The sequence below is a fragment of the Primulina tabacum genome, chromosome 9, assembly GCF_025594145.1.
Source record: "Primulina tabacum isolate GXHZ01 chromosome 9, ASM2559414v2, whole genome shotgun sequence".
NCBI classification, from domain to species: domain Eukaryota; kingdom Viridiplantae; phylum Streptophyta; class Magnoliopsida; order Lamiales; family Gesneriaceae; genus Primulina; species Primulina tabacum.
In genome coordinates, this window is record NC_134558.1 from 26,596,635 (window position 1) to 26,616,169 (window position 19,535).

Below are 19,535 nucleotides of genomic sequence, written 5' to 3' on the forward strand. Positions count from 1 at the left end.
AGCATCTGGCATGATACGACACGAATACGTGAATAAATCATAAATATTACATTATCAAGTATTGACCGCCACAAGGATGCAGAGAAAATTCTGTTCAGTGCTTAAAGATAAATCATTCACTTCAACGACATAAATCAAAGGAAAAACATAAGAATCACATATAAGAAATGGAAATTTTTAAGAATCCGTTTGCCAGTACATAAGATGAGATGATGATTTAAACTACTGCTAGGATGATTAAAGTTTTGGAGTATCACAAAACGTTAGTCCTAACACGTTGCAAAACCCGAGCGAATTCTACAAACGATGAGAAATCTAAAGCTGCAAGCTCAGTAGTACTATCTGCAGAAGCATATGGATTCTGACATATTACTACATCGAATCCACAGAACTTTTTAATCAAATCTTCAAGCTTGTTACTTGATAGCTTCTGACCGTCTTCAACCTGAATCAGCTGTCCACTCTGTACCCACCACTGCGTGACGACTCTGCGTTTTATTTCACATGGCTCCACAGAAACAGCACCTTTCAAACGAATGCCAAATCTGTGTAACACAACTAAAGCCCCACCTATTCCATTAAAGAATGACAACACTGTCATTCCTCCAGGAAACAAGGGCTTCAGCACCGAGAGATGGTAAGCCAGTGTGTCTGTCTGAAAAGCGAGTTTAAGTGATTTGAGTCTATCCGACAAGCTAAATCCACCTGCCCGAGTGTAATCTGATGGATAACCCATGATGCGCTCAAGATGTTCTGGTTCAATTGGGGCCAAGTTGTAATGACCAAGCCATATAAGATTCAGTGCCTGGCATTGCTGGAGAAAGGTCTCTCTGTTGTGCATTCATGAGAAGCCCTTTAGACTCGGTCAACATTCTTCCAAACCTGTCACAGAGCTGAGATATTCCACTTGTTTCACAACTAACATGGCTCAACTACTTCCTTGTATCTCATGAGGGTCACAATTTTCTAAAATGTGGTATAGTTTCTTGAATGGTCATCGGTGGCTTTGGGAAAATGTGAAACTGTCCTTCCTGCTCAAGGCTGAGTGAATTGCAGTATTCACAAACTCAGGCTGAACTGAATACAAAAATCGTGAGATTTTGGCCCAAGAGTCCTGGGAAAGATTCGTCGTATTTCCAAGAAAAAGAAAGGGGATTTTGCCGCCACGCTAATAAGAGTCGTGCAAGGGCTGGGAATAGGCATTGGTGGCGTTCTATCTTCTTCTAGACTTTCCGTACTGTTTAATCATCTCTGCAAGACTGGGACACGATTACTGGTAGACGTGGAGTTTCTTCTTCTTGCTACTACCAGCGTTCGACTGAGAGAATCGCTAGACTCTTCAGTAAACTCTTCCTTCACCCCTTCCAATTGTTTGATTTTTCAAGGTACTGTTCTTTTGGCCTCTTGCCTTCCCATTTTCAAGAAAATCAGAGATCCCAACTTGAGCAACATCATCTGAATGGCATTCCTCAGTTTTTACAGTTATTGAATCAAAAGAATTATTGCGTAAGTAATCCGAACCCACTGTGTAAAGTTGTAGGATTAGTTTGGGTAGTTGAAGTGCTCAAAGAAGTAAAGAAATACTGTGAATCATCAAAAACAATTTTAAATATGGGTTAACTAATAGTACCATCCACGAATAGTTTTACATAAACAGGAAAATGCTCCATAAAAATTACATCAACCTTGTCCGAATTTGGGCAACTGCCAGCTAGTTGGGCACCAAAAATTGAATCAGTAAGCTCTTGCAGAGATGCTTCACAACCTGATAAACAAACACGAGAAAATATAAAGGCAAATGGAAGAGAAAATGATAAATTACTTCTCAGAGAAAATTTGCATCCATGGCACTTAACTCCCTATTTTTAGGGTCATTATCAACAAGAGTTCTAAAAGAAGCAAATTTTTTTATGAGTCGAACAAATATAGTCCTAATGACATGGTTTTCAGTGCATTAGGAACATTTCCATGAAAAAACACAAGGAGATAACTATTGAAAACTCGATGTGGAACCAATATCAAGTCAAACGGAAGGTATAAAAAATAAATTCCTTGTTATTGCAGTCACCTCAAGTCTCGACAAATCAATAGCATCTGCCATTTATATTTTCCAATAATTAAATACCATATATTTTCCTTCTTAATATGGAAAACAAAAACTTGCATTTCGTGAACGGATAAAATTTCTCAAACAATTTCCCTGAAGATGCTTCGGGAATCAGATGGCAAGTAAACTGATGACCTCAGACATCCTGAGACTAAAAAATTCTGTTGCATATAAGTAATCTCAACAACAAAATTAGATGGATACATTCTGTTTGCACGATATTGAAATCACCAACAGTAACCTCAAAAACAAAATAACAGTAGAGGAAAGAAGGAAACTTGGGTTGCGCATGATTATACTATTATATCCAGTTGTTTGGTTTAACAAACACTAGGGGTACAGAATTGGCTTAATTAGTTTAAGTGCAGGGGTTTTCAGAAAAGAAAACAAGAAGACAAAATAAAAGGTCAAACAAGTTGATACGATGACAGCCTCAGATAAGTTAAAGGGTAGTTAGGCATGGGACTTGCATCATATTGAAATGAAAATCTTTCTTGACAAAAGATCATGGTTTTTACGAGGAAAGCTACTTATCTTATGCAAAACCCATTTCTTGATGTAACATGTCCCTCGTCGTATATAAAATGGAATGAGTTCACCACTCTTCAAAATAAATAGAAAAATGCTCAAGTATCTTCAGGTCGTCAACAAATATAATGTTTAGCTGCCATCCCAGCACACGGTTTTTCTTGCTCAGTCAACTTAGTCAATTAAAAATTTCCAATTTTGGTAATCAGCTCACCACATTTCTCAAAAGCTGTTGAACTCTCCTCCTCAGAAAAGCCGATTTCAAGCAATCTCAATGTTTTCTCCATAATACCAAACAAGGCCTCATTGCTGAATTCCCGAAAATATGGATTTTGTATTAGCATGAAGGGACATAACATTGTCAAACATGCTTCCCTGATGATGACCATGAATACAGATTTGTGGAGAATATGATTGACAAGTGAGACATGATAGGATATAATAAAGAAATTCTCCAGTATAGATCATATACTACTCAATTCTGAATAGCTCTGTCTCGCAAATCAATTCCGGAGATCAAGAGCTCTGGGCGTAAGTAACAGACTAGAAGTGACTTCAAGAAGCAGTATATTACTCATCAAGATTGAAGATTTAATGGGTCAAAATTCTTCTTTGGCTGAGAATAGATGATTAATAAAACCAATAATAATGGTACGAGTCATCCACAAGTATCAAGCAGCTGTTGCCACATGGAACGCAGTCACATAAAAATAAATAAGTATATGAGGTTCTGCCAGCCCTTCTCATTAAATTTATCAGTAAACAGACTAAAAAATATGTAGCCCTCCTCTCTGTGTTTTCTTGAAGATGCATTCATCCAGTTTCCCAAATTGTACAGATTTTTAATCATTCCTATGCACCAAACAGTTTGCTGGTATTCAGTTTTGGCCAATATAATCTCCGTCCCACAATTTAAAGGTCATAACTTCACATGTGAGATGACTCCGTATATCGAATTTCATCACAGATTACAGCTTTCTAGCTGAAAAAAATTAGAAGTACTACATTCCTAAGTATTGTGGGATATCAAGCTTGTAACAACTTTTTTTTGTTCACTTGGAACTTGACAATAAAACTTTCATTCTGTTATTTTTTGGGCATTTTCCTTTGCATGTAGAACTTTTTTTTCTATTTCATAATTTCAGTCTAATAAAAGTTTGGTTTCACTAGCTCGATCTTTCTCGCCCTTTATATTGTTGCTTCTAGCGCACCAGATGAAAATGAACAATCATGATACAATCAATGTGTTTGGATCATCAGGAATGTAGAACTAGTATTGCGATAATTCAGAACTGGAATGTAGTAATTTACATTTCATCACAGACTACTCTGTCACGAGCCGCGAAGACGACGTGGGCCGAGAAGGGGCTGTGGACACCAATGTGGAGAAAGAGCCCAAGAATGAGGAGGACGAGCCCAAGAGGTATCAACGTTTCACACATGGGAAATTTAGGGTTAAAAGTTGAGGAGCAAGAAGATTTTTTCCTAGTTAGCAAAGATAATTATTTCCTTGTTTTACTATTTCCTTGTTTTTGAGATTTCAGCATATCTTTTAAATTTGGTAGGATTTTTCTTTCAGTTGTGAGGGATTGCATCATTAGTATATATAGGGATTTGGGAGAAAGAGATGCTTATCAAAAAATATTATCAATAAAAGTTTATTTTTCAAGATCGGGTGGTTCTCTTGTTCTCTCAAGCCCCAACTCTTCAGCTAATCATAGGTCGTCAAGGGCGTAAATCAAAAAGACAGGAATTCTACTCCGAACGAAAAGATTTCACTGTCCAACGACCCATAACACGATCCCAAACGCAGGCACGTAACATATTGGTATCAGAGCCAGCCGTTATGGGGGATATCAGCAAGCTGGAACAGCAATTTGCGGCATTCATGAACATGTATCAGGAGGATAAACGTGCAACCGAACAGCGGCAGCAGGAGATGGCCGCACAATTGCAGGAGCTTTCACTGAACTTTACAAACACACGTTCTGAAAATTCAGGAGGGCACAACGGGGAAAGTAGCTACAGGGACTCGCGCATTCCGCGTCGTGAGGACTCGAAGCGCATCGACGAAGGAGAAGGCCGTAGGTATATTCCAAAATACTCAAAACTAGATTTTCCTAGTTACAATGGCCAGGGAGACCCGTTGGGATGGATCCATCGGTGCGAACACTTTTTTCGACATCAACATACACTGGAAGAAGAAAAGGTGGAGTTAGCATCCTTCCACCTAGAAGAAGAAGCGCAAGTATGGTTCCTCAAATTGGAAAGAGATAGGCCGAACTTACAGTGGGAAGAGTTCAAGAACCAATGCAATCTCCGATTTGGCCCGACGATCCGCAGCAATAAATTGGGAGAATTATCTAAGTTACGCCAAACAGGAACCGTAGGGGAATATCAGCGCCGATTCGAACAACTGGCTGCCCATGCCTGTGCTCTCACCAGCGAACAAGAAGTAGAAATATTCATCAGCGGGTTAAGGGAACAGATTGCAATTGAGGTGGAAATCCAGCAGCCCAAGGATTTAGCAAGCGCAATGAGCCTTGCTCGCCTATTCGAGCGAAAAGAAGGGAGTCAAGCACCGCGCAAACCAGGGGTTAATCCAAGTCCACCGCCGTTTGTTAAGAAATTGAATCGAGCGGAGATGGAGGAGCGCCGATCACGGGGGCTCTGTTTTAACTGTGATGAAATGTATGTCCCCGGTCATCGATGCAAAAAATTATTTTGGTTAGAATTAACCGATGAAGAACAAGGTGAATCAGAGGAAGCACGCGACTTGGGGCTGACCATACACGCTATTTCGGGGTCCTCAGAAGCGCAAACAATGAAAATTAAAGGGGCTATTAATGGTGTTCCGGTCTTGGTACTCATAGATTCGGGCAGCACACACTGCTTCTTGGACACCAACTTGGCCGATAAATTGAAGTTGCCAATAGAAAATCCAGCAGCCCTTTGGGTGACAGTGGCCAGTGGAAAAAAATTATCATGCGCTGGAGTTTGTCGTAACATAAACATCCAACTGGAGCGACATTCCTTCTGTGTGGAATTTTTCATTTTCTCATTGGGTGAATTTGGAGCCGTCTTGGGCGTGAATTGGCTCAAAACACTGGGTCCTATCACATGGAACTTCAAGGATATGTCGATGAGATTCTTGCAAGGGGGCACAACAATTGCATTATACGGCGTACAAAAAGGCGGCACTACAACTAGCCTGCATTTATCTACGTTGTGTAACAATAAAGAAGACTCACAGGGACAGTTAGCAAATCTTTTGGAAGAATTTTCTGATATCTTTGCCGAACCAGGGGGACTTCCGCTTTCTCGCAGCGCCAATCACAAAATCATATTGGAACATGGTGCCAATCCCGTCGTGGTGCGCCCATATCGATATCCCCATGCACAAAAAGACGAAATTGAGCGACAATGCGCTGATATGCTCGCGAAGGGTCTCATTCGGCCCAGCAACTCGCCATTCTCATCCCCAGTACTTCTAGTCAAGAAAAGTGTCGACACTTGGAGGTTTTGTGTCGACTATCGGGCTCTTAATGCAAAAACTATCAAGGACAAATTCCCGATCCCGGTCATAGACGAGCTTTTAGAGGAGCTTCATGGTGCGAAGTATTTTTCAAAGCTGGATCTACGGGCCGGATACCACCAGATTCTTATGGATCCTAGTTGCGTGCACATGACAGCCTTCCGCACCCACCACGGCCACTTTGAGTTTGTCGTAATGCCCTTTGGCCTTACCAACGCCCCTTCTACCTTCCAATCAATCATGAATTCGGTCTTTGGGCGATATTTGAGGCAATTTATTTTGGTTTTCTTTGATGATATCTTGATCTACAGCCCAACGTGGGACGACCACTTGTGTCTTATTCGCACAGTTTTTTCGATATTACGGCAACAACAATTTGTCTTGAAGCGATCTAAGTGTATCTTTGCCAAAAAAGAGGTGGCCTATCTAGGGCACGTCGTCAATCAAACGGGTGTTAAGGTTGATGAGGACAAGATTAAGGCAATCACACAATGGCCAGCCCCAAACACAGTTAAAGGGTTGCGAGGATTTTTGGGGCTCACCGGTTATTATCGCAAATTCGTCAAGGATTATGGCACCATCGCAGCTCCCCTTACGCAGCTATTAAAAAAGAACTCCTTCAAGTGGAGCGACGAGGCTTCTCGTGCGTTTGCCCTATTAAAAACTGTTATGACAACAACCCCTGTTCTTGCCTTGCCGGATTTTTCAGCACACTTTGTGTTCGAGTGCGACGCTTCTGATACTGGGATTGGTGCAGTTTTGCATCAAAATGGGCGTCCCCTTGCTTTCTTTAGCCAACCCTTACCACAACGACACAAAAAGCTTCCTGCATATGAAAAAGAGTTGATTGGGTTAGCTAAAGCGGTGCGCCATTGGCGACCTTATTTTTGGAGCAACACTTTTGTGGTTCGCACCGATCATTATAGCCTTAAATTTTTACTGGAACAGCGGATTACGACTTCACCACAGCAGCATTGGGTTAGCAAGCTTCTGGGTTTTGATTTTCATGTGGAATACAAAGCAGGCAGCACCAACGTGGTGGCGGATGCGCTGTCCAGACGTGATGATGCGGAGGGCAGTTTACAAGCTATCTCCCTGCCGCAATCCGCCATTTTCAGCACCATTCGGGAGGAACATAGGGACACGGCCGAGCTTCAACCCCTTATCCAGAAAATCCAGCAAGGCGAAGCTATAGGGCCTTGGGAATTCCGGGATGGTCTTATATGGTATCGCCAGCGTATTTATTTGCCGAAGATCTCGCCCTCCATTGCCAGTATCATTTCGGGTACCCATAATGCCTACCATGAGGGCTTCCAGAAAACTGTTCACCGCATTTCCCGTGATTTCTTTTGGACAGGAATGAAACGCCAAGTCCAAGAGTATGTAGCTACGTGTCTCATATGTCAACGCAATAAGGTGGAACTTTTAAAACCTGCAGGGTTACTCCAACCCCTACCGATACCTCGGCATATATGGGCCGATATTTCCATGGATTTTGTTGAAGGGCTTCCGGTGTCACAAGGCAAAAGTGTGCTATTGGTCGTCGTCGATCGCCTCTCTAAATATGCTCATTTTTTGGCCCTCTCCCATCCATATACTGCCGTGCACGTCGCTCGCATTTTCTTTGATCACGTATTTAAATTGCATGGGCTACCAGAGACAATTGTTACTGACCGGGATGTCACTTTTACAAGCTCTTTTTGGAAGGAACTTTTTCGACTGAGTGGTTCACAATTATGCTTTACGTCGGCATATCACCCACAATCCGATGGTCAAACAGAGGCTGTTAATCGCATCGTGGAAATGTATTTGCGCTGCTTTACAGGGGATTATCCAACGAAACGGGTAGGCTGGCTGTCATGGTCTGAGTATTGCTACAACACCAGTTTTCACTCTTCTCTTCGCACTACACCCTTTGAAGCCGTATATGGGCTCCCCCCACCACGCCTGTTGTCATACTGCCCCGGTCTCTCACGCATTGATTCTGTGGATAAAGAATTGCAAACTCGTGATCAAGTTCTTGGGGAATTAAAAAACAGACTCTTGCAAGCACAAAACTCCATGAAGACAAAATATGATGCTACTCATCGGGAACTCCAGTTCGACGTGGGGGACAAGGTCCTGCTCAAACTACAGCCATATCGTCAGAAATCCGTCGCTTATCGCAAAAATCAGAAACTCGGCCCCAGTTACTATGGTCCATTTTCGATAGTTAGTCGCATTGGCTCAGTCGCATACAAACTTCAACTCCCAGAATCATCCAAGATCCATCCAGTTTTCCATGTTTCATCACTCAAGAAGTTCAAGGGCAATCAGGAGGCAGACCCCGTACTTCCGCATTTTCCCCTAGACGAGGAGAACAGACAACCGCAGGCCATCCTTGATACACGCATCCGCAATGGCGGCCACGAGTTTTTAGTTCATTGGCAAGGGCTGGCACCATCTGAGGCTTCTTGGGAAGCGGTTTCAACCTTCACAGCCCAATTCCCTTCTTTCAAGTTCGAGGACAAACTTGCATCTCAAGGGGACGGCAATGTCACGAGCCGCGAAGACGACGTGGGCCGAGAAGGGGTTGTGGACACCAATGTGGAGAAAGAGCCCAAGAATGAGGAGGACGAGCCCAAGAGGTATCAACGTTTCACACATGGGAAATTTAGGGTTAAAAGTTGAGGAGCAAGAAGATTTTTTCCTAGTTAGCAAAGATAATTATTTCTTTGTTTTACTATTTCCTTGTTTTTGAGATTTCAGCATATCTTTTAAATTTGGTAGGATTTTTCTTTCAGTTGTGAGGGATTGCATCATTAGTATATGTAGGGATTTGGGAGAAAGAGATGCTTATCAAAAAATATTATCAATAAAAGTTTATTTTTCAAGATCGGGTGGTTCTCTTGTTCTCTCGAGCCCCAACTCTTCAGCTAATCATAGGTCGTCAAGGGCGTAAATCAAAAAGACAGGAATTCTACTCCGAACGAAAAGATTTCACTGTCCAACGACCCATAACACGATCCCAAACGCAGGCACGTAACATACTCTTTTTTGGCTTGCCTTTTTACATGGTTTTCACCCTTCCATAGCAGGCAATGTGATAATGCAGAACTGGTATTAATAAGGGCTTGCTACCCTCGTACAAATTATCAGAGTAACAATCAGAGATTCTTTTCTAGTTAGAAATGTTACTTTTCCACAGGAATATGCAATGAGAAACAAAACTTAAATAAAGATTTCCTTTGGTTATACATCAGAAACAGAAATGTGGTTCAACAATAATGGAGAGAAATCAACAAAAACCTTGTTACTGTCTTCATCTCCGCTCATTGAAACTCTCGCAACCTTTTCATACTTTCTGAACATCCTCGCAGCAAAGATGAAGTCCGTTAGTTGACCAATAGATGCATCCTTACCTGTGATGAAAATTGCGATTAAATGTAATATTATGTACATTTACAGCTGAAGCATGCCTTGTTGGAAATTAAAGTTCAGACTCCATCACGAACCAAGTTTATCCATGGCAAAGCGAACATCCTCAATCAAGAAATTCATTTTTAAAAAGGACACAATTTTCTCATCGCCATCTCCACTTCAAACATCATGTTCCTGTACGAGTCAACATCAATGTTAAAAAAATAAGTACATCACTGAAAATAAAAGTTCAGTTATTCAGAATAGATCAAATCATAACTCTATAACCAGTATTGCACCTTATGACAGGTTATTATAGACCCACAAATTAGATAATTGAAAAAAATTGAAAAAAAAACAAAAAGATAAAAAAACCATATTCATCCACTTACAGATAAAAATTCACTAGCAAAGAAATTTTTCATTTAAACAGTTGACGAGCATAAACAAGATAATCAATTGGACAGCTCCCAAACATGCTTAGATTTGAACTTTGTAAATGAAAAATCCATAATCACTTTTTTTAAGCATTTTCAAAAAAACTACCTTAGTGATCTATGAATTTTTTACATAGAAACTTAACCTCCATCCATATCAATAAGCAGACAAAGATGGACCATGCGTATTTAACATAGAGTAGTCATGGCACATTTAAACTAGCACTAAACTCTAGATTCTTCAAATCGAAACATTCGGCATAATATTTCTGAAAAATATAGAAAGCAACTAATACGTCTGATTTATACCATTGTTTTATATACACATAGTCGTCATATTAGCACTCACTTGGTACTTCCATTCCAATGATTATGAGTGGTAACTAGGTTTTTTATTCTGTGCAGGATGACTGAGGCCAAAACTGACAAGAAATACATAACAAAATTCATTACACAAAATATTTCAAACCAAAGGAAGAGCTGAAAGAGTCAGAAAAAAGACCAAGTGCAAAAAACTTGACCACAGGAATCACAGATCTGTCCCTTGGTCAATGGACAAAGCCGTGTAATGCCAAAACTTAAGAAATTCACAGAAGCATTAGCAGAAACCCTGGATACCCATGTGGGTGGACTGTGGACAACTCTCCAAAACTGGTTCACAGGCCTACATCATGAAGTGCCCACGAATATGATCATTGCAAGACAAAGATTCATAGGAGCCATAAATGCACCATAAGCACTGACCCATACCAAGGTCAGTCCCCACAGATATGGGTTTGTTTGCATCTCTATTTTACATACTGCAACAGACCACAAAGTGATACCATAGAGTATGGTACACATGAGAGCCAACAACAAAAGATAACACATTAGTTATATCACTTTATATAAATTATTATATTATTTAAATTAAAGTTATAACTTCTAATGTGTAATTTGTATATTGCATTTAAATTTTAATGAACAGGACGTCATTTGGAAGCACAATATCCTCACTTATATTGGTCTCCAAGCGCTGCTCATTGTTTAGATTTGATGCTCGAAGATTTTTTTAAACTTCCTCACTTGAAGAAGGTATATGAAAGAGCAATGATGGTTAATGGATATATATATATAATAGGCCCCAAGTTTTAAACATGATGAGAGAATTCACGAGGCAGAAAGATATGGTCAGAGCTGGAAAAACTCGTTTTGCAACCGCTTTTTTGACTTTAAAGCGGTTTCAAAATCACAAAGCGAGTTTGAGAAAAATGTTTACATCTGAGAAATGGACCCACTAGTAGATTTGCAAAAGAGGCACCAGGTAAGCGGGCAACAGAGGTTATACTAATGCCTTCGTATTGGAATATGATTGTTTATGCCGTTAAAGTAGGTGGTCCTGTGGTGAAAGTTCTTCGATTGGTTGATGGGGAAAAAAACCTCCAATGGGCTATATTTATGAGGCAATGGATCGGGCAAAAGAAGCTATTGTTGCCTCAGTTGATAACAAAGAGGATAAATATTTTTGCTATAATTGATCATAGGTGGACGATTCAACTCCATCGACCTTTACATGCTGATGGACGTTTCTTAAACCCGGAGTTCTTCTACTCGAATTCTAATATAGAAATTGATTATGAAGTTGTGACGGGTTTGTATAAATGTATAAGCTAGGATGTGTGAAACCGAGGAGTTACAGGATAAGATCATGGACCAATTGCCAATGTACAAAAAGGCCGAAGGACTTTTTGGGATGCCCACGGCAGTCAGACAAAGAAACAAAAAATTACCAGGTAATCAATATTTTATTTTTATTATATGATAATTGATATGTAATAGTTTTAATGCTCATTTTTTATTTTGTTTCAAAATTACCAGCGGAATGGTGGTTGGCTTATGAGTGTTCGACACTTGAATTGCAAGTGTTCGCGGTGAAAGTTCTTAGCCTTACTTGTAGCCATAGTTATTTGGGGCGCAAGGTGCACTAAAGCGCACGGGTGTCTTGGGGCCTGAGCCGCGCAAGGCGAAGCTCACGCTTTATCGAAGTAAAACGCATTTGACACAAATTACATATATAAAATATTTTATACGATTTAATTAAATACTTTGACAAAGATAAAAAATATAAAAATAAAAATTCATTAGCATATAATGTAGCATAAATCATAATAAAAAAACGAACTTCAATCATCTAAAATTCATTAGTAAGTCGTAACTGCATCATAATATATTAAAGAAAAAACTTCAAAAATCTAAATAATCAAATTCATCTTCATCCTCCCCAACTGTATCATCATGATCATCATCTCCGGAAGCTGAAGCTCCAGATTTGTATCCTTCTGATTCCTCATCGTTTTCACCAAAATCAATTTCTTCATCCTCTTCATTATTATTACGATTGATAGTAGATCTTCTTTTATACGTATTTAATGTACTCGTACTAGCCACTGCTTCTTTTGTAGAGGATGTGCTTCGAGATCTAAAATTATAGGCATCTTCATCAACCCAGATGCTCGTCCAACTTCACCCCAAGTCAAACTATCATCATCAAATACGAGATCATTTTCTTCACGATTATTATTATTTAATTCTCCCATCAACCATTCATTACTATCATCGATATCAACCAAAGAAATAGGATCAATCGTATCATGCATATCATATCGGCGCCTCAAAGCCCTATTATACTTGATGTAAACCAAATCATTCAATTTTTTTTGCTCCAATTTATTTCTTCTTTTGGAATGAAGCTGCACATATTTGATACAAATTAATGTTAGCTTTAAAATAATAAATTTATTTAATATTTCATTAAAGACTAATATTTAGTACTCAAATGTTCAAACACACTCCAATTTCGTTCACAAGCAGATGAGCTACAAGTAAGGTTAAGAGCTTTCACCGCGAACACTTGCAATTCGGGTGTCGAACACCCATAAGCCAACCATCATTCCGCTGGTAATTTTGAAACAAAATAAAAAATTGAGCATTAAAACTATTACATATCAATTATCATATAATAAAAATAAAATATTGATTACCTAGTAATTTTTGTTTCTTTGTCTGACAGCCATAGGCATCCCAAAAAGTCTTTCGGCCCTTTTGTACATTGGCAATTGGTCTATGATCTTATCCTGTAACTCCTCGGTTTCACACATCCTAACTTATACATTTATACAAACCCGTCACAACTTCATAATCATTTTCTATATTAGAATTCGAGTAGAAGAACTCCGGGTTTAAGAAATGTCCATCAGCATGTAAAGGTCGATGGAGTTGAATCGTCCACCTATGATCAATTATAGCAAAAATATTTATCCTCTTTGTTATCAACTGAGGCAACAATAGCTTCTTTTGCCCGATCCATTGCCTCATAAATATAGCCCATTGGAGGTTTTTTTCCCCATCAACCAATCGAAGAACTTTCACCACAGGACCACCTACTTTAACGGCATAAACAATCATATTCCAATACGAAGGCATTAGTATAACCTCTGTTGCCCGCTTACCCGGTGCCTCTTTTGCAAATCTACTACTAGTGGTCCATTTCTCAGATGTAAACATTTTTCTCAAACTCGCTTTGTGATTTTGAAACCGCTTTAAAGTCAAAAAAGCGGTTGCAAAACGAGTTTTTCCAGCTCTGACCATATCTTTCTGCCTCGTGAATTCTCTCATCATGTTTAAAACTTGGGGCCTATTATATATATATATCTATTAACCATCATTGCTCTTTCATATACCTTCTTCAAGTGAGGAAGTTTAAAAAAATCTTCGAGCATCAAATCTAAACAATGAGCAACGCATGGAGACCAATATAAGTGAGGACATTGTGCTTCCAAATGACGTCCTGTTCATAAAAATTTAAATGCAATATATAAATTACACATTAGAAGCTACAACTATAATTTAAATAATATAACTAATATAAAAAATTAAAACCATCCCAGCTAAAAACATTTGCGCTTGCACTATCAGTAACAATTTGAACCACATTCTTTGCCCCAATTTGTTGCACATATTTGTTGAACAATCAAACAATTTCGCACCCGTGTGAGAATAGCTCGACCCATCCACAGATTCTATAAAAACAGTCCCTCTATGACCATTTACCAAGAAATTAATCAATGTCCTATTTTTTCTATCAGTCCACCCATCTGCCATCAAAGTGCATCCATATTTAACATGGTCATCCGTGTATTCTTTCAATATCAATCTTGTATGTTCTAACTCCTTTTTTAAGCATGTAAATCTAACTTCATGATAAGTAGAGGGTTTCATTCCACAACCAAATTGTCCAACAGCTTCAATAAATGGTTTAAAACTATCATAATTCACGGCGTTAAAAGGAATACCTGCATCATACATCTATCTAGCGAACTTTTGCACAGGATTCTCTCTCAGTTTCTTCTTATTTTCATCATACAACTTCGCTGTCTTTGCATCTTTTTTCTTTCTTTGCGGTACAGTCTCATCAACATCTTGTCGGAGGTATAAATCTATTGGACCAGCTTGTTTTAGTTTCTTCCCAGGAAAATCAGGTGCAAGATTAAAACGCTGACCAAATGAAACTGATTTAGGTCGTTTCCCTTTTGCCGGTATTTCTTCTTCAACTTCCAAATCCAAATATTCTTGTTGTTCTGCAACTTCATCAAAGTGAGGAATCACATCCATTTGATTTTCAGTTCTTTTTTTTCGACATATAAGAACTAATTTCTTCTTTCACGTGCTCTGGACATTTTTAGCAAGTTTTCGTATTCCTATTGCCTCCGACAAGATGTTTATGTCAATAAATCTCACCATTAGTTGTTTTCCCACAAATATTGCACTTCACTTTATTGGTATTTTTTGGGTCTTTTAGTGTTGCATAATTCCATGCTGGATCTTTTCGAAGGACTTGTGATTCAGAATTTGACATTTTTATCTGTAAAAACAGATTTTATTCTAGAGATCAAGCAACAGTAACAGACTTGACTCTTGAGACAATGTGTTTGGCTTATAATAATAAAACAAGATTACTAAGGAAAAGTAAACAGCAACAACATTACAATAATAAGATTATAATAACATACTTGATTCTAAATCCTACTAATAAAACAAGATTATGACTATCAAGCAACAAGATTATGATAACAGACTTGATCCTAAATCCTAATAATAAAAGTAAACTGCAACAACAGCATAAGACAAGAATTCTTTTCCTAATCACAGGCCACAACAATAGTAAGACATCAAGCAAAGCCATGCAGATTGTAGGGCTAGCACAGACAGATGATCATTGATCCATATACTATAAATCCTATATTGTAATCCACAAGGCACAAATAGAACAGAATTAGTTGAAGGATACAGACGTAGAGACTTTTTAATCGACAAGGCACAAAAAGAACAGAATTAGGTGAAGGATACAGACGTGGAGAGTTTCAGAGTTAAGATGTAGAGAGTTTCAGAGTTCAGACGTAGAGAAAGGCCACTGCTGCGCAACTCCAGAAAGAGAAAAAGAACGCATATCAGATTGTAGGGATTTTTTAAAACATTAAAAAGTGCTTTTGTTTGTTATTGGGCTTTAAATTTTATGGGCTTGAGTTATATATAGTGAATCGCATCGTATAATACCAAAGCGCACAGGCGCGTGCCTTTTTGCAGCGGCGCGCCTGGGCCGAGGCGCACATCAAGCGCGCGCTTGTTTAATGGCTTGCGCGTGGGTCAACAGGTGCGCCTGGCTGCTCCTGTCGCCTAGGCGCAGCCAGGCGCTCGCCTTTCATAACAATGAGCAGCACTTACAGAATATGCAAAGAGAGTCTCCAATAGTAATTCAGTATTTCTTTCACCTATGACAGAAGGGAAATATCACTTTCTGATTATCATTACTGAACAAAGAGGATTTCCATGGAGCATTGCAAAAAATACATATAATCACTTTAAAAGATTTTTTATTTATTAGCTCCTGAAAAACAAAACTCACGAGGCTTTTTCACTCGGTGAACATAACAACAAAAGCTGACTTTAATGAAGTTCTTAAGTTCGTTCATAAGTATAAGCAAAACACACCATTTTCCTCAATTGCTTTATCGATGAGAGATGGCGAAAATCCCATGCCAACAAAGGCTGATCTTAAATTGCTTCGTGATGAACTAGTCTCATAGTCTTATAAATAAAACAGTTCCAAAATACAATAAATAAATCTGCTCATAAACAAGTGCAAATTGCAACACAAGCATCTGTAATTACATTACAAGTTCATATGAACAAGGGAAAAGTGGCCAGCATGTTATCATTAATGTTAATATTGTGTGGAGCCTAGTCATTTAACGAAAACAAATAAACAAATACCCAGCTAAATAACAGGATGATCACCAAAATCTTAAGTTTAATGTGCAGAGGATGAGAACAGTGGGGAAAAAGGCAAACTTATCAACTTTTAGCAATTACAAACATAAACAACAAAGAAAGGCGTGAAAATCACAGCCTGACATCAGAATAGCTATAGTTTGACAATAATCAGTAGGTAGAAGCGAGAAAAATCTTTCATTTCACTTGTAACCTAATTCTAGGAAACAAACCGAAAGTTAAACTACAAATGCAAGAAGAGGCCAAGCAATTTCAAATCCCAGAGCAAGGCCCCTACCATCTGACTGTTCATTACATCTGAACCGTCGCTGGTTTTGCCTTGACTATGCGCTCGGACGAAGATTTGCACAAATGGATTTGGGCAAAATTTTGATTTAGAGGTGTATTCAATCAACATCATTATCGGAGCAAAGTTTTGACAGAATACAGTGGTAAATTTTGGTCCAGTCTAATAAGTTCTTGTAAATAAAATCGGATTTTTCTAAATTTTCTGAAAATTTCAAGAAAATCTGAAGATTTTAAGAAAATGATGTATCACGAAAAGTTTTAAAAAAAAATCCAAAAAAACAAGAACAAATTCTTGTAACACCAAAGGATATTTAAATAAGAATTCAGATTCTAAATCTTTTGGTATTGAATCTTTATTATATCAAAGAGGCACGACCAAGGTGATGCCAAAACTTTTCACTAACGAAGAAAAACTATCAATCTAATTAAAAATGTCTCAAATAAGAAATTAATATGATGACAATTTTATAAATGATTGGTATAGAGGATCTCCAATACCTTGCAAATCTCAGGTCGTAGGTCTGAAGATGAACATAACTGGGAGTGAACCAGCCACAATAACCTGGTCATGTTGTCACGAACCACCAAAGGAAAGTGTGGGATCTCATGATGCAAATATGAGAGGACCCCAAACAGAGTTCCATGTTGGTGAAGAAGCACACCTAGCGGAAATCAGCTAAAAAAAAGTCAAAAATTTCCTTGCACCAAACACCCTATAGAAAATCTGTTTTAGAACATATACATCCTTATGGGTTATTCTTAATCTTGATATAATAAATTTCAAAAACAGAAAAAATCTCATAGATGATTGGATATCAGCTATGAGAATCACAACAGGAACACTTGATCTCAAGAGAGATTGATTCACTAAACTTTTATAAATGAGTTTTATGGCATCGATGAAAATTGCATTGGACATGACTTCGGTCCTAGCCGGAGAATCTCTCAGTAGCCGGAAGAATGACTTACCTATTTAAAGCACAATTTATTGGGGTAGGTTGTTTCAACAGTCAAAACACATAGGGAAAAAATATATATATACTCAAGCTCTATATAGTCTTGAATTACATGACATATGTTTAATTGATGAATATATTATGTTATTCTCAGGCAATCCAGATACTTTGGCTCTCTTTTATCAAAGAAAATTGATATAATGGTATCATATGTGTGAGCACCCAGAATTTCCGAAGCAAATCATGTAAGACTTTAGAACTTGAAACTAAGCTCAAAACTTTAATTTTGACTATGAAACTCAAATAAAAACTTAAATTTTCAGCTAATATGACGAGAGGAAGTAGTTCCGAAGCTCGGGGATTAGCTCAACGTGACGCTATGCTATAAGAAACCGCATCAATCAAAGGTAGTCATCGGAGAGGTAAACTCCCAACTCAATGACTCAATCTTTTAGCTCAATGAAGCTCAACCATGCTTGTCATAAAAGGACCAAAAATGGAGCTAAAGGGGGAGCTAAGGGATTGGACAAATTAATTATACAAGAAATGACCCTTTAGAAAATCTAGATGACCCTTGGTGCTTGAGATAGACTTGACCACAATTAATTCTTGCTTGGGCAATAAGGGGATCGGCCAAAGGGATGGGAAAAGCCTCATTTTTATTCTATAAATAGCACATAATCCTCACTCAAGATACACTTCAAAAAAATCCTCAAAACACCTCTGAAATTTCGGTCCCCCTCCCTTCAAAAGAAAGCCTTGGTCGTCGCTAGCAAGGAAGGAGGAAGAAGATTTGTGCCGGATTTCCATGCTGTAAATCACTGTCAACACTATAGGAAGACTCTGTCAAAAATTCGGGCAACACTTGTTCCGAATTCAGCAAGCTTTGTACGTCCAAGTTTGATTAACTCGGAGTACACCTTCGCATTTCGGTAAGTTGGTTTTGTTACGTATTTTATTGTATTTTTAACTTTGGATATAAAATAATTTGACATGCTTGTAGGTGTGTCATTAATTTAGAAATTCAGTGAATACATAATTTAAAATTTCGATCGATGACTAATAAGTTCCTTTTGAATTCAATATTCTTTGATTCCGCCAATTTCTGTCAATAATCTGGAAAGTTCTGTCCGATAAATCTGAGTCTCTGTTACACTGTTACAATTCAAGTTAGATATAGAACGATAATTGTAGTTCTGTCTGGCCCCCATCAGTAGGTATAAAACCGTGTTCTTTCTGGCCCCCGTCGATGAGTATAAAACTGTGTTCTGGCCTTACCCCTTAGAGGACTAACATATTGAGGACAATTTGACCATACAAAATGAGAAGAGTAACAATGTTTTGTTTGCTTTGATTTGCTTCTGATCTGCTTCTGATTTATTATGAAACGTCTGATAGTTTTTTGTCTAACTTGATTCGGTTCCGATAAGTCAAAATAATAAGTTTTGAAAGTTGTTAAAAGGATGAGTTAAAATAATTTCTAAATGTATTTATTTGTGGAAATCGATCGGCTCCCACTTGCTGAGTGTTTCCAAAACACTCACCCCTTACATCTCTCATCAGATAAGAAGAATGAGTAGCAAATTGACAAGGAGGAACAGGAAGCGTTCTGGGGATGGTGATCGAAAGACAAGTTCAAGAATTGAAACTTCCATTCTATTTCGTTTCCTCAAACTCTGATGTAATTTTGATTCTGTTATCAATGTAAAGACAATATTTTATTTGAAAAAGACTGGTTTATTTGGCTTTTCGATACGAGGCTTACCGTTTTCAAGTAATTGTTAAACAATGTTGCATGTCACCGACGCTTCCCTTTCGAGGCGTGACATTTAAGTGGTATCAGAGCCGCCAGGTTCGTAATCCCGCTGAGATTTTGATAGACAAAATTTGAAGTCAGATTTTGATAGACAAAATTTGGGCAAAAATCCTAGTGCATTCTGAAACAAACTCTCATCATT

General features: G+C 38.4%; 1 protein-coding gene and 1 pseudogene across 1 annotated transcript; both read right to left on the reverse strand.

Annotated features, from left to right (window-relative positions):
* Positions 1-161: 161 nt before the first annotated feature.
* Positions 162-16,849, reverse strand: LOC142504338 (putative inactive DNA (cytosine-5)-methyltransferase DRM3; annotated as a pseudogene).
* LOC142504339 (uncharacterized) lies at positions 12,230-13,663 on the reverse strand. Its single transcript, XM_075617217.1, has 4 exons — positions 13,168-13,663; positions 12,836-12,861; positions 12,587-12,735; positions 12,230-12,506 (listed from the first exon to the last, which is right to left on the reverse strand). Exons 1-4 carry the CDS (start codon positions 13,661-13,663, stop codon positions 12,230-12,232), a joined length of 948 nt encoding a protein of 315 aa, XP_075473332.1.
* Positions 16,850-19,535: the final 2,686 nt, after the last annotated feature.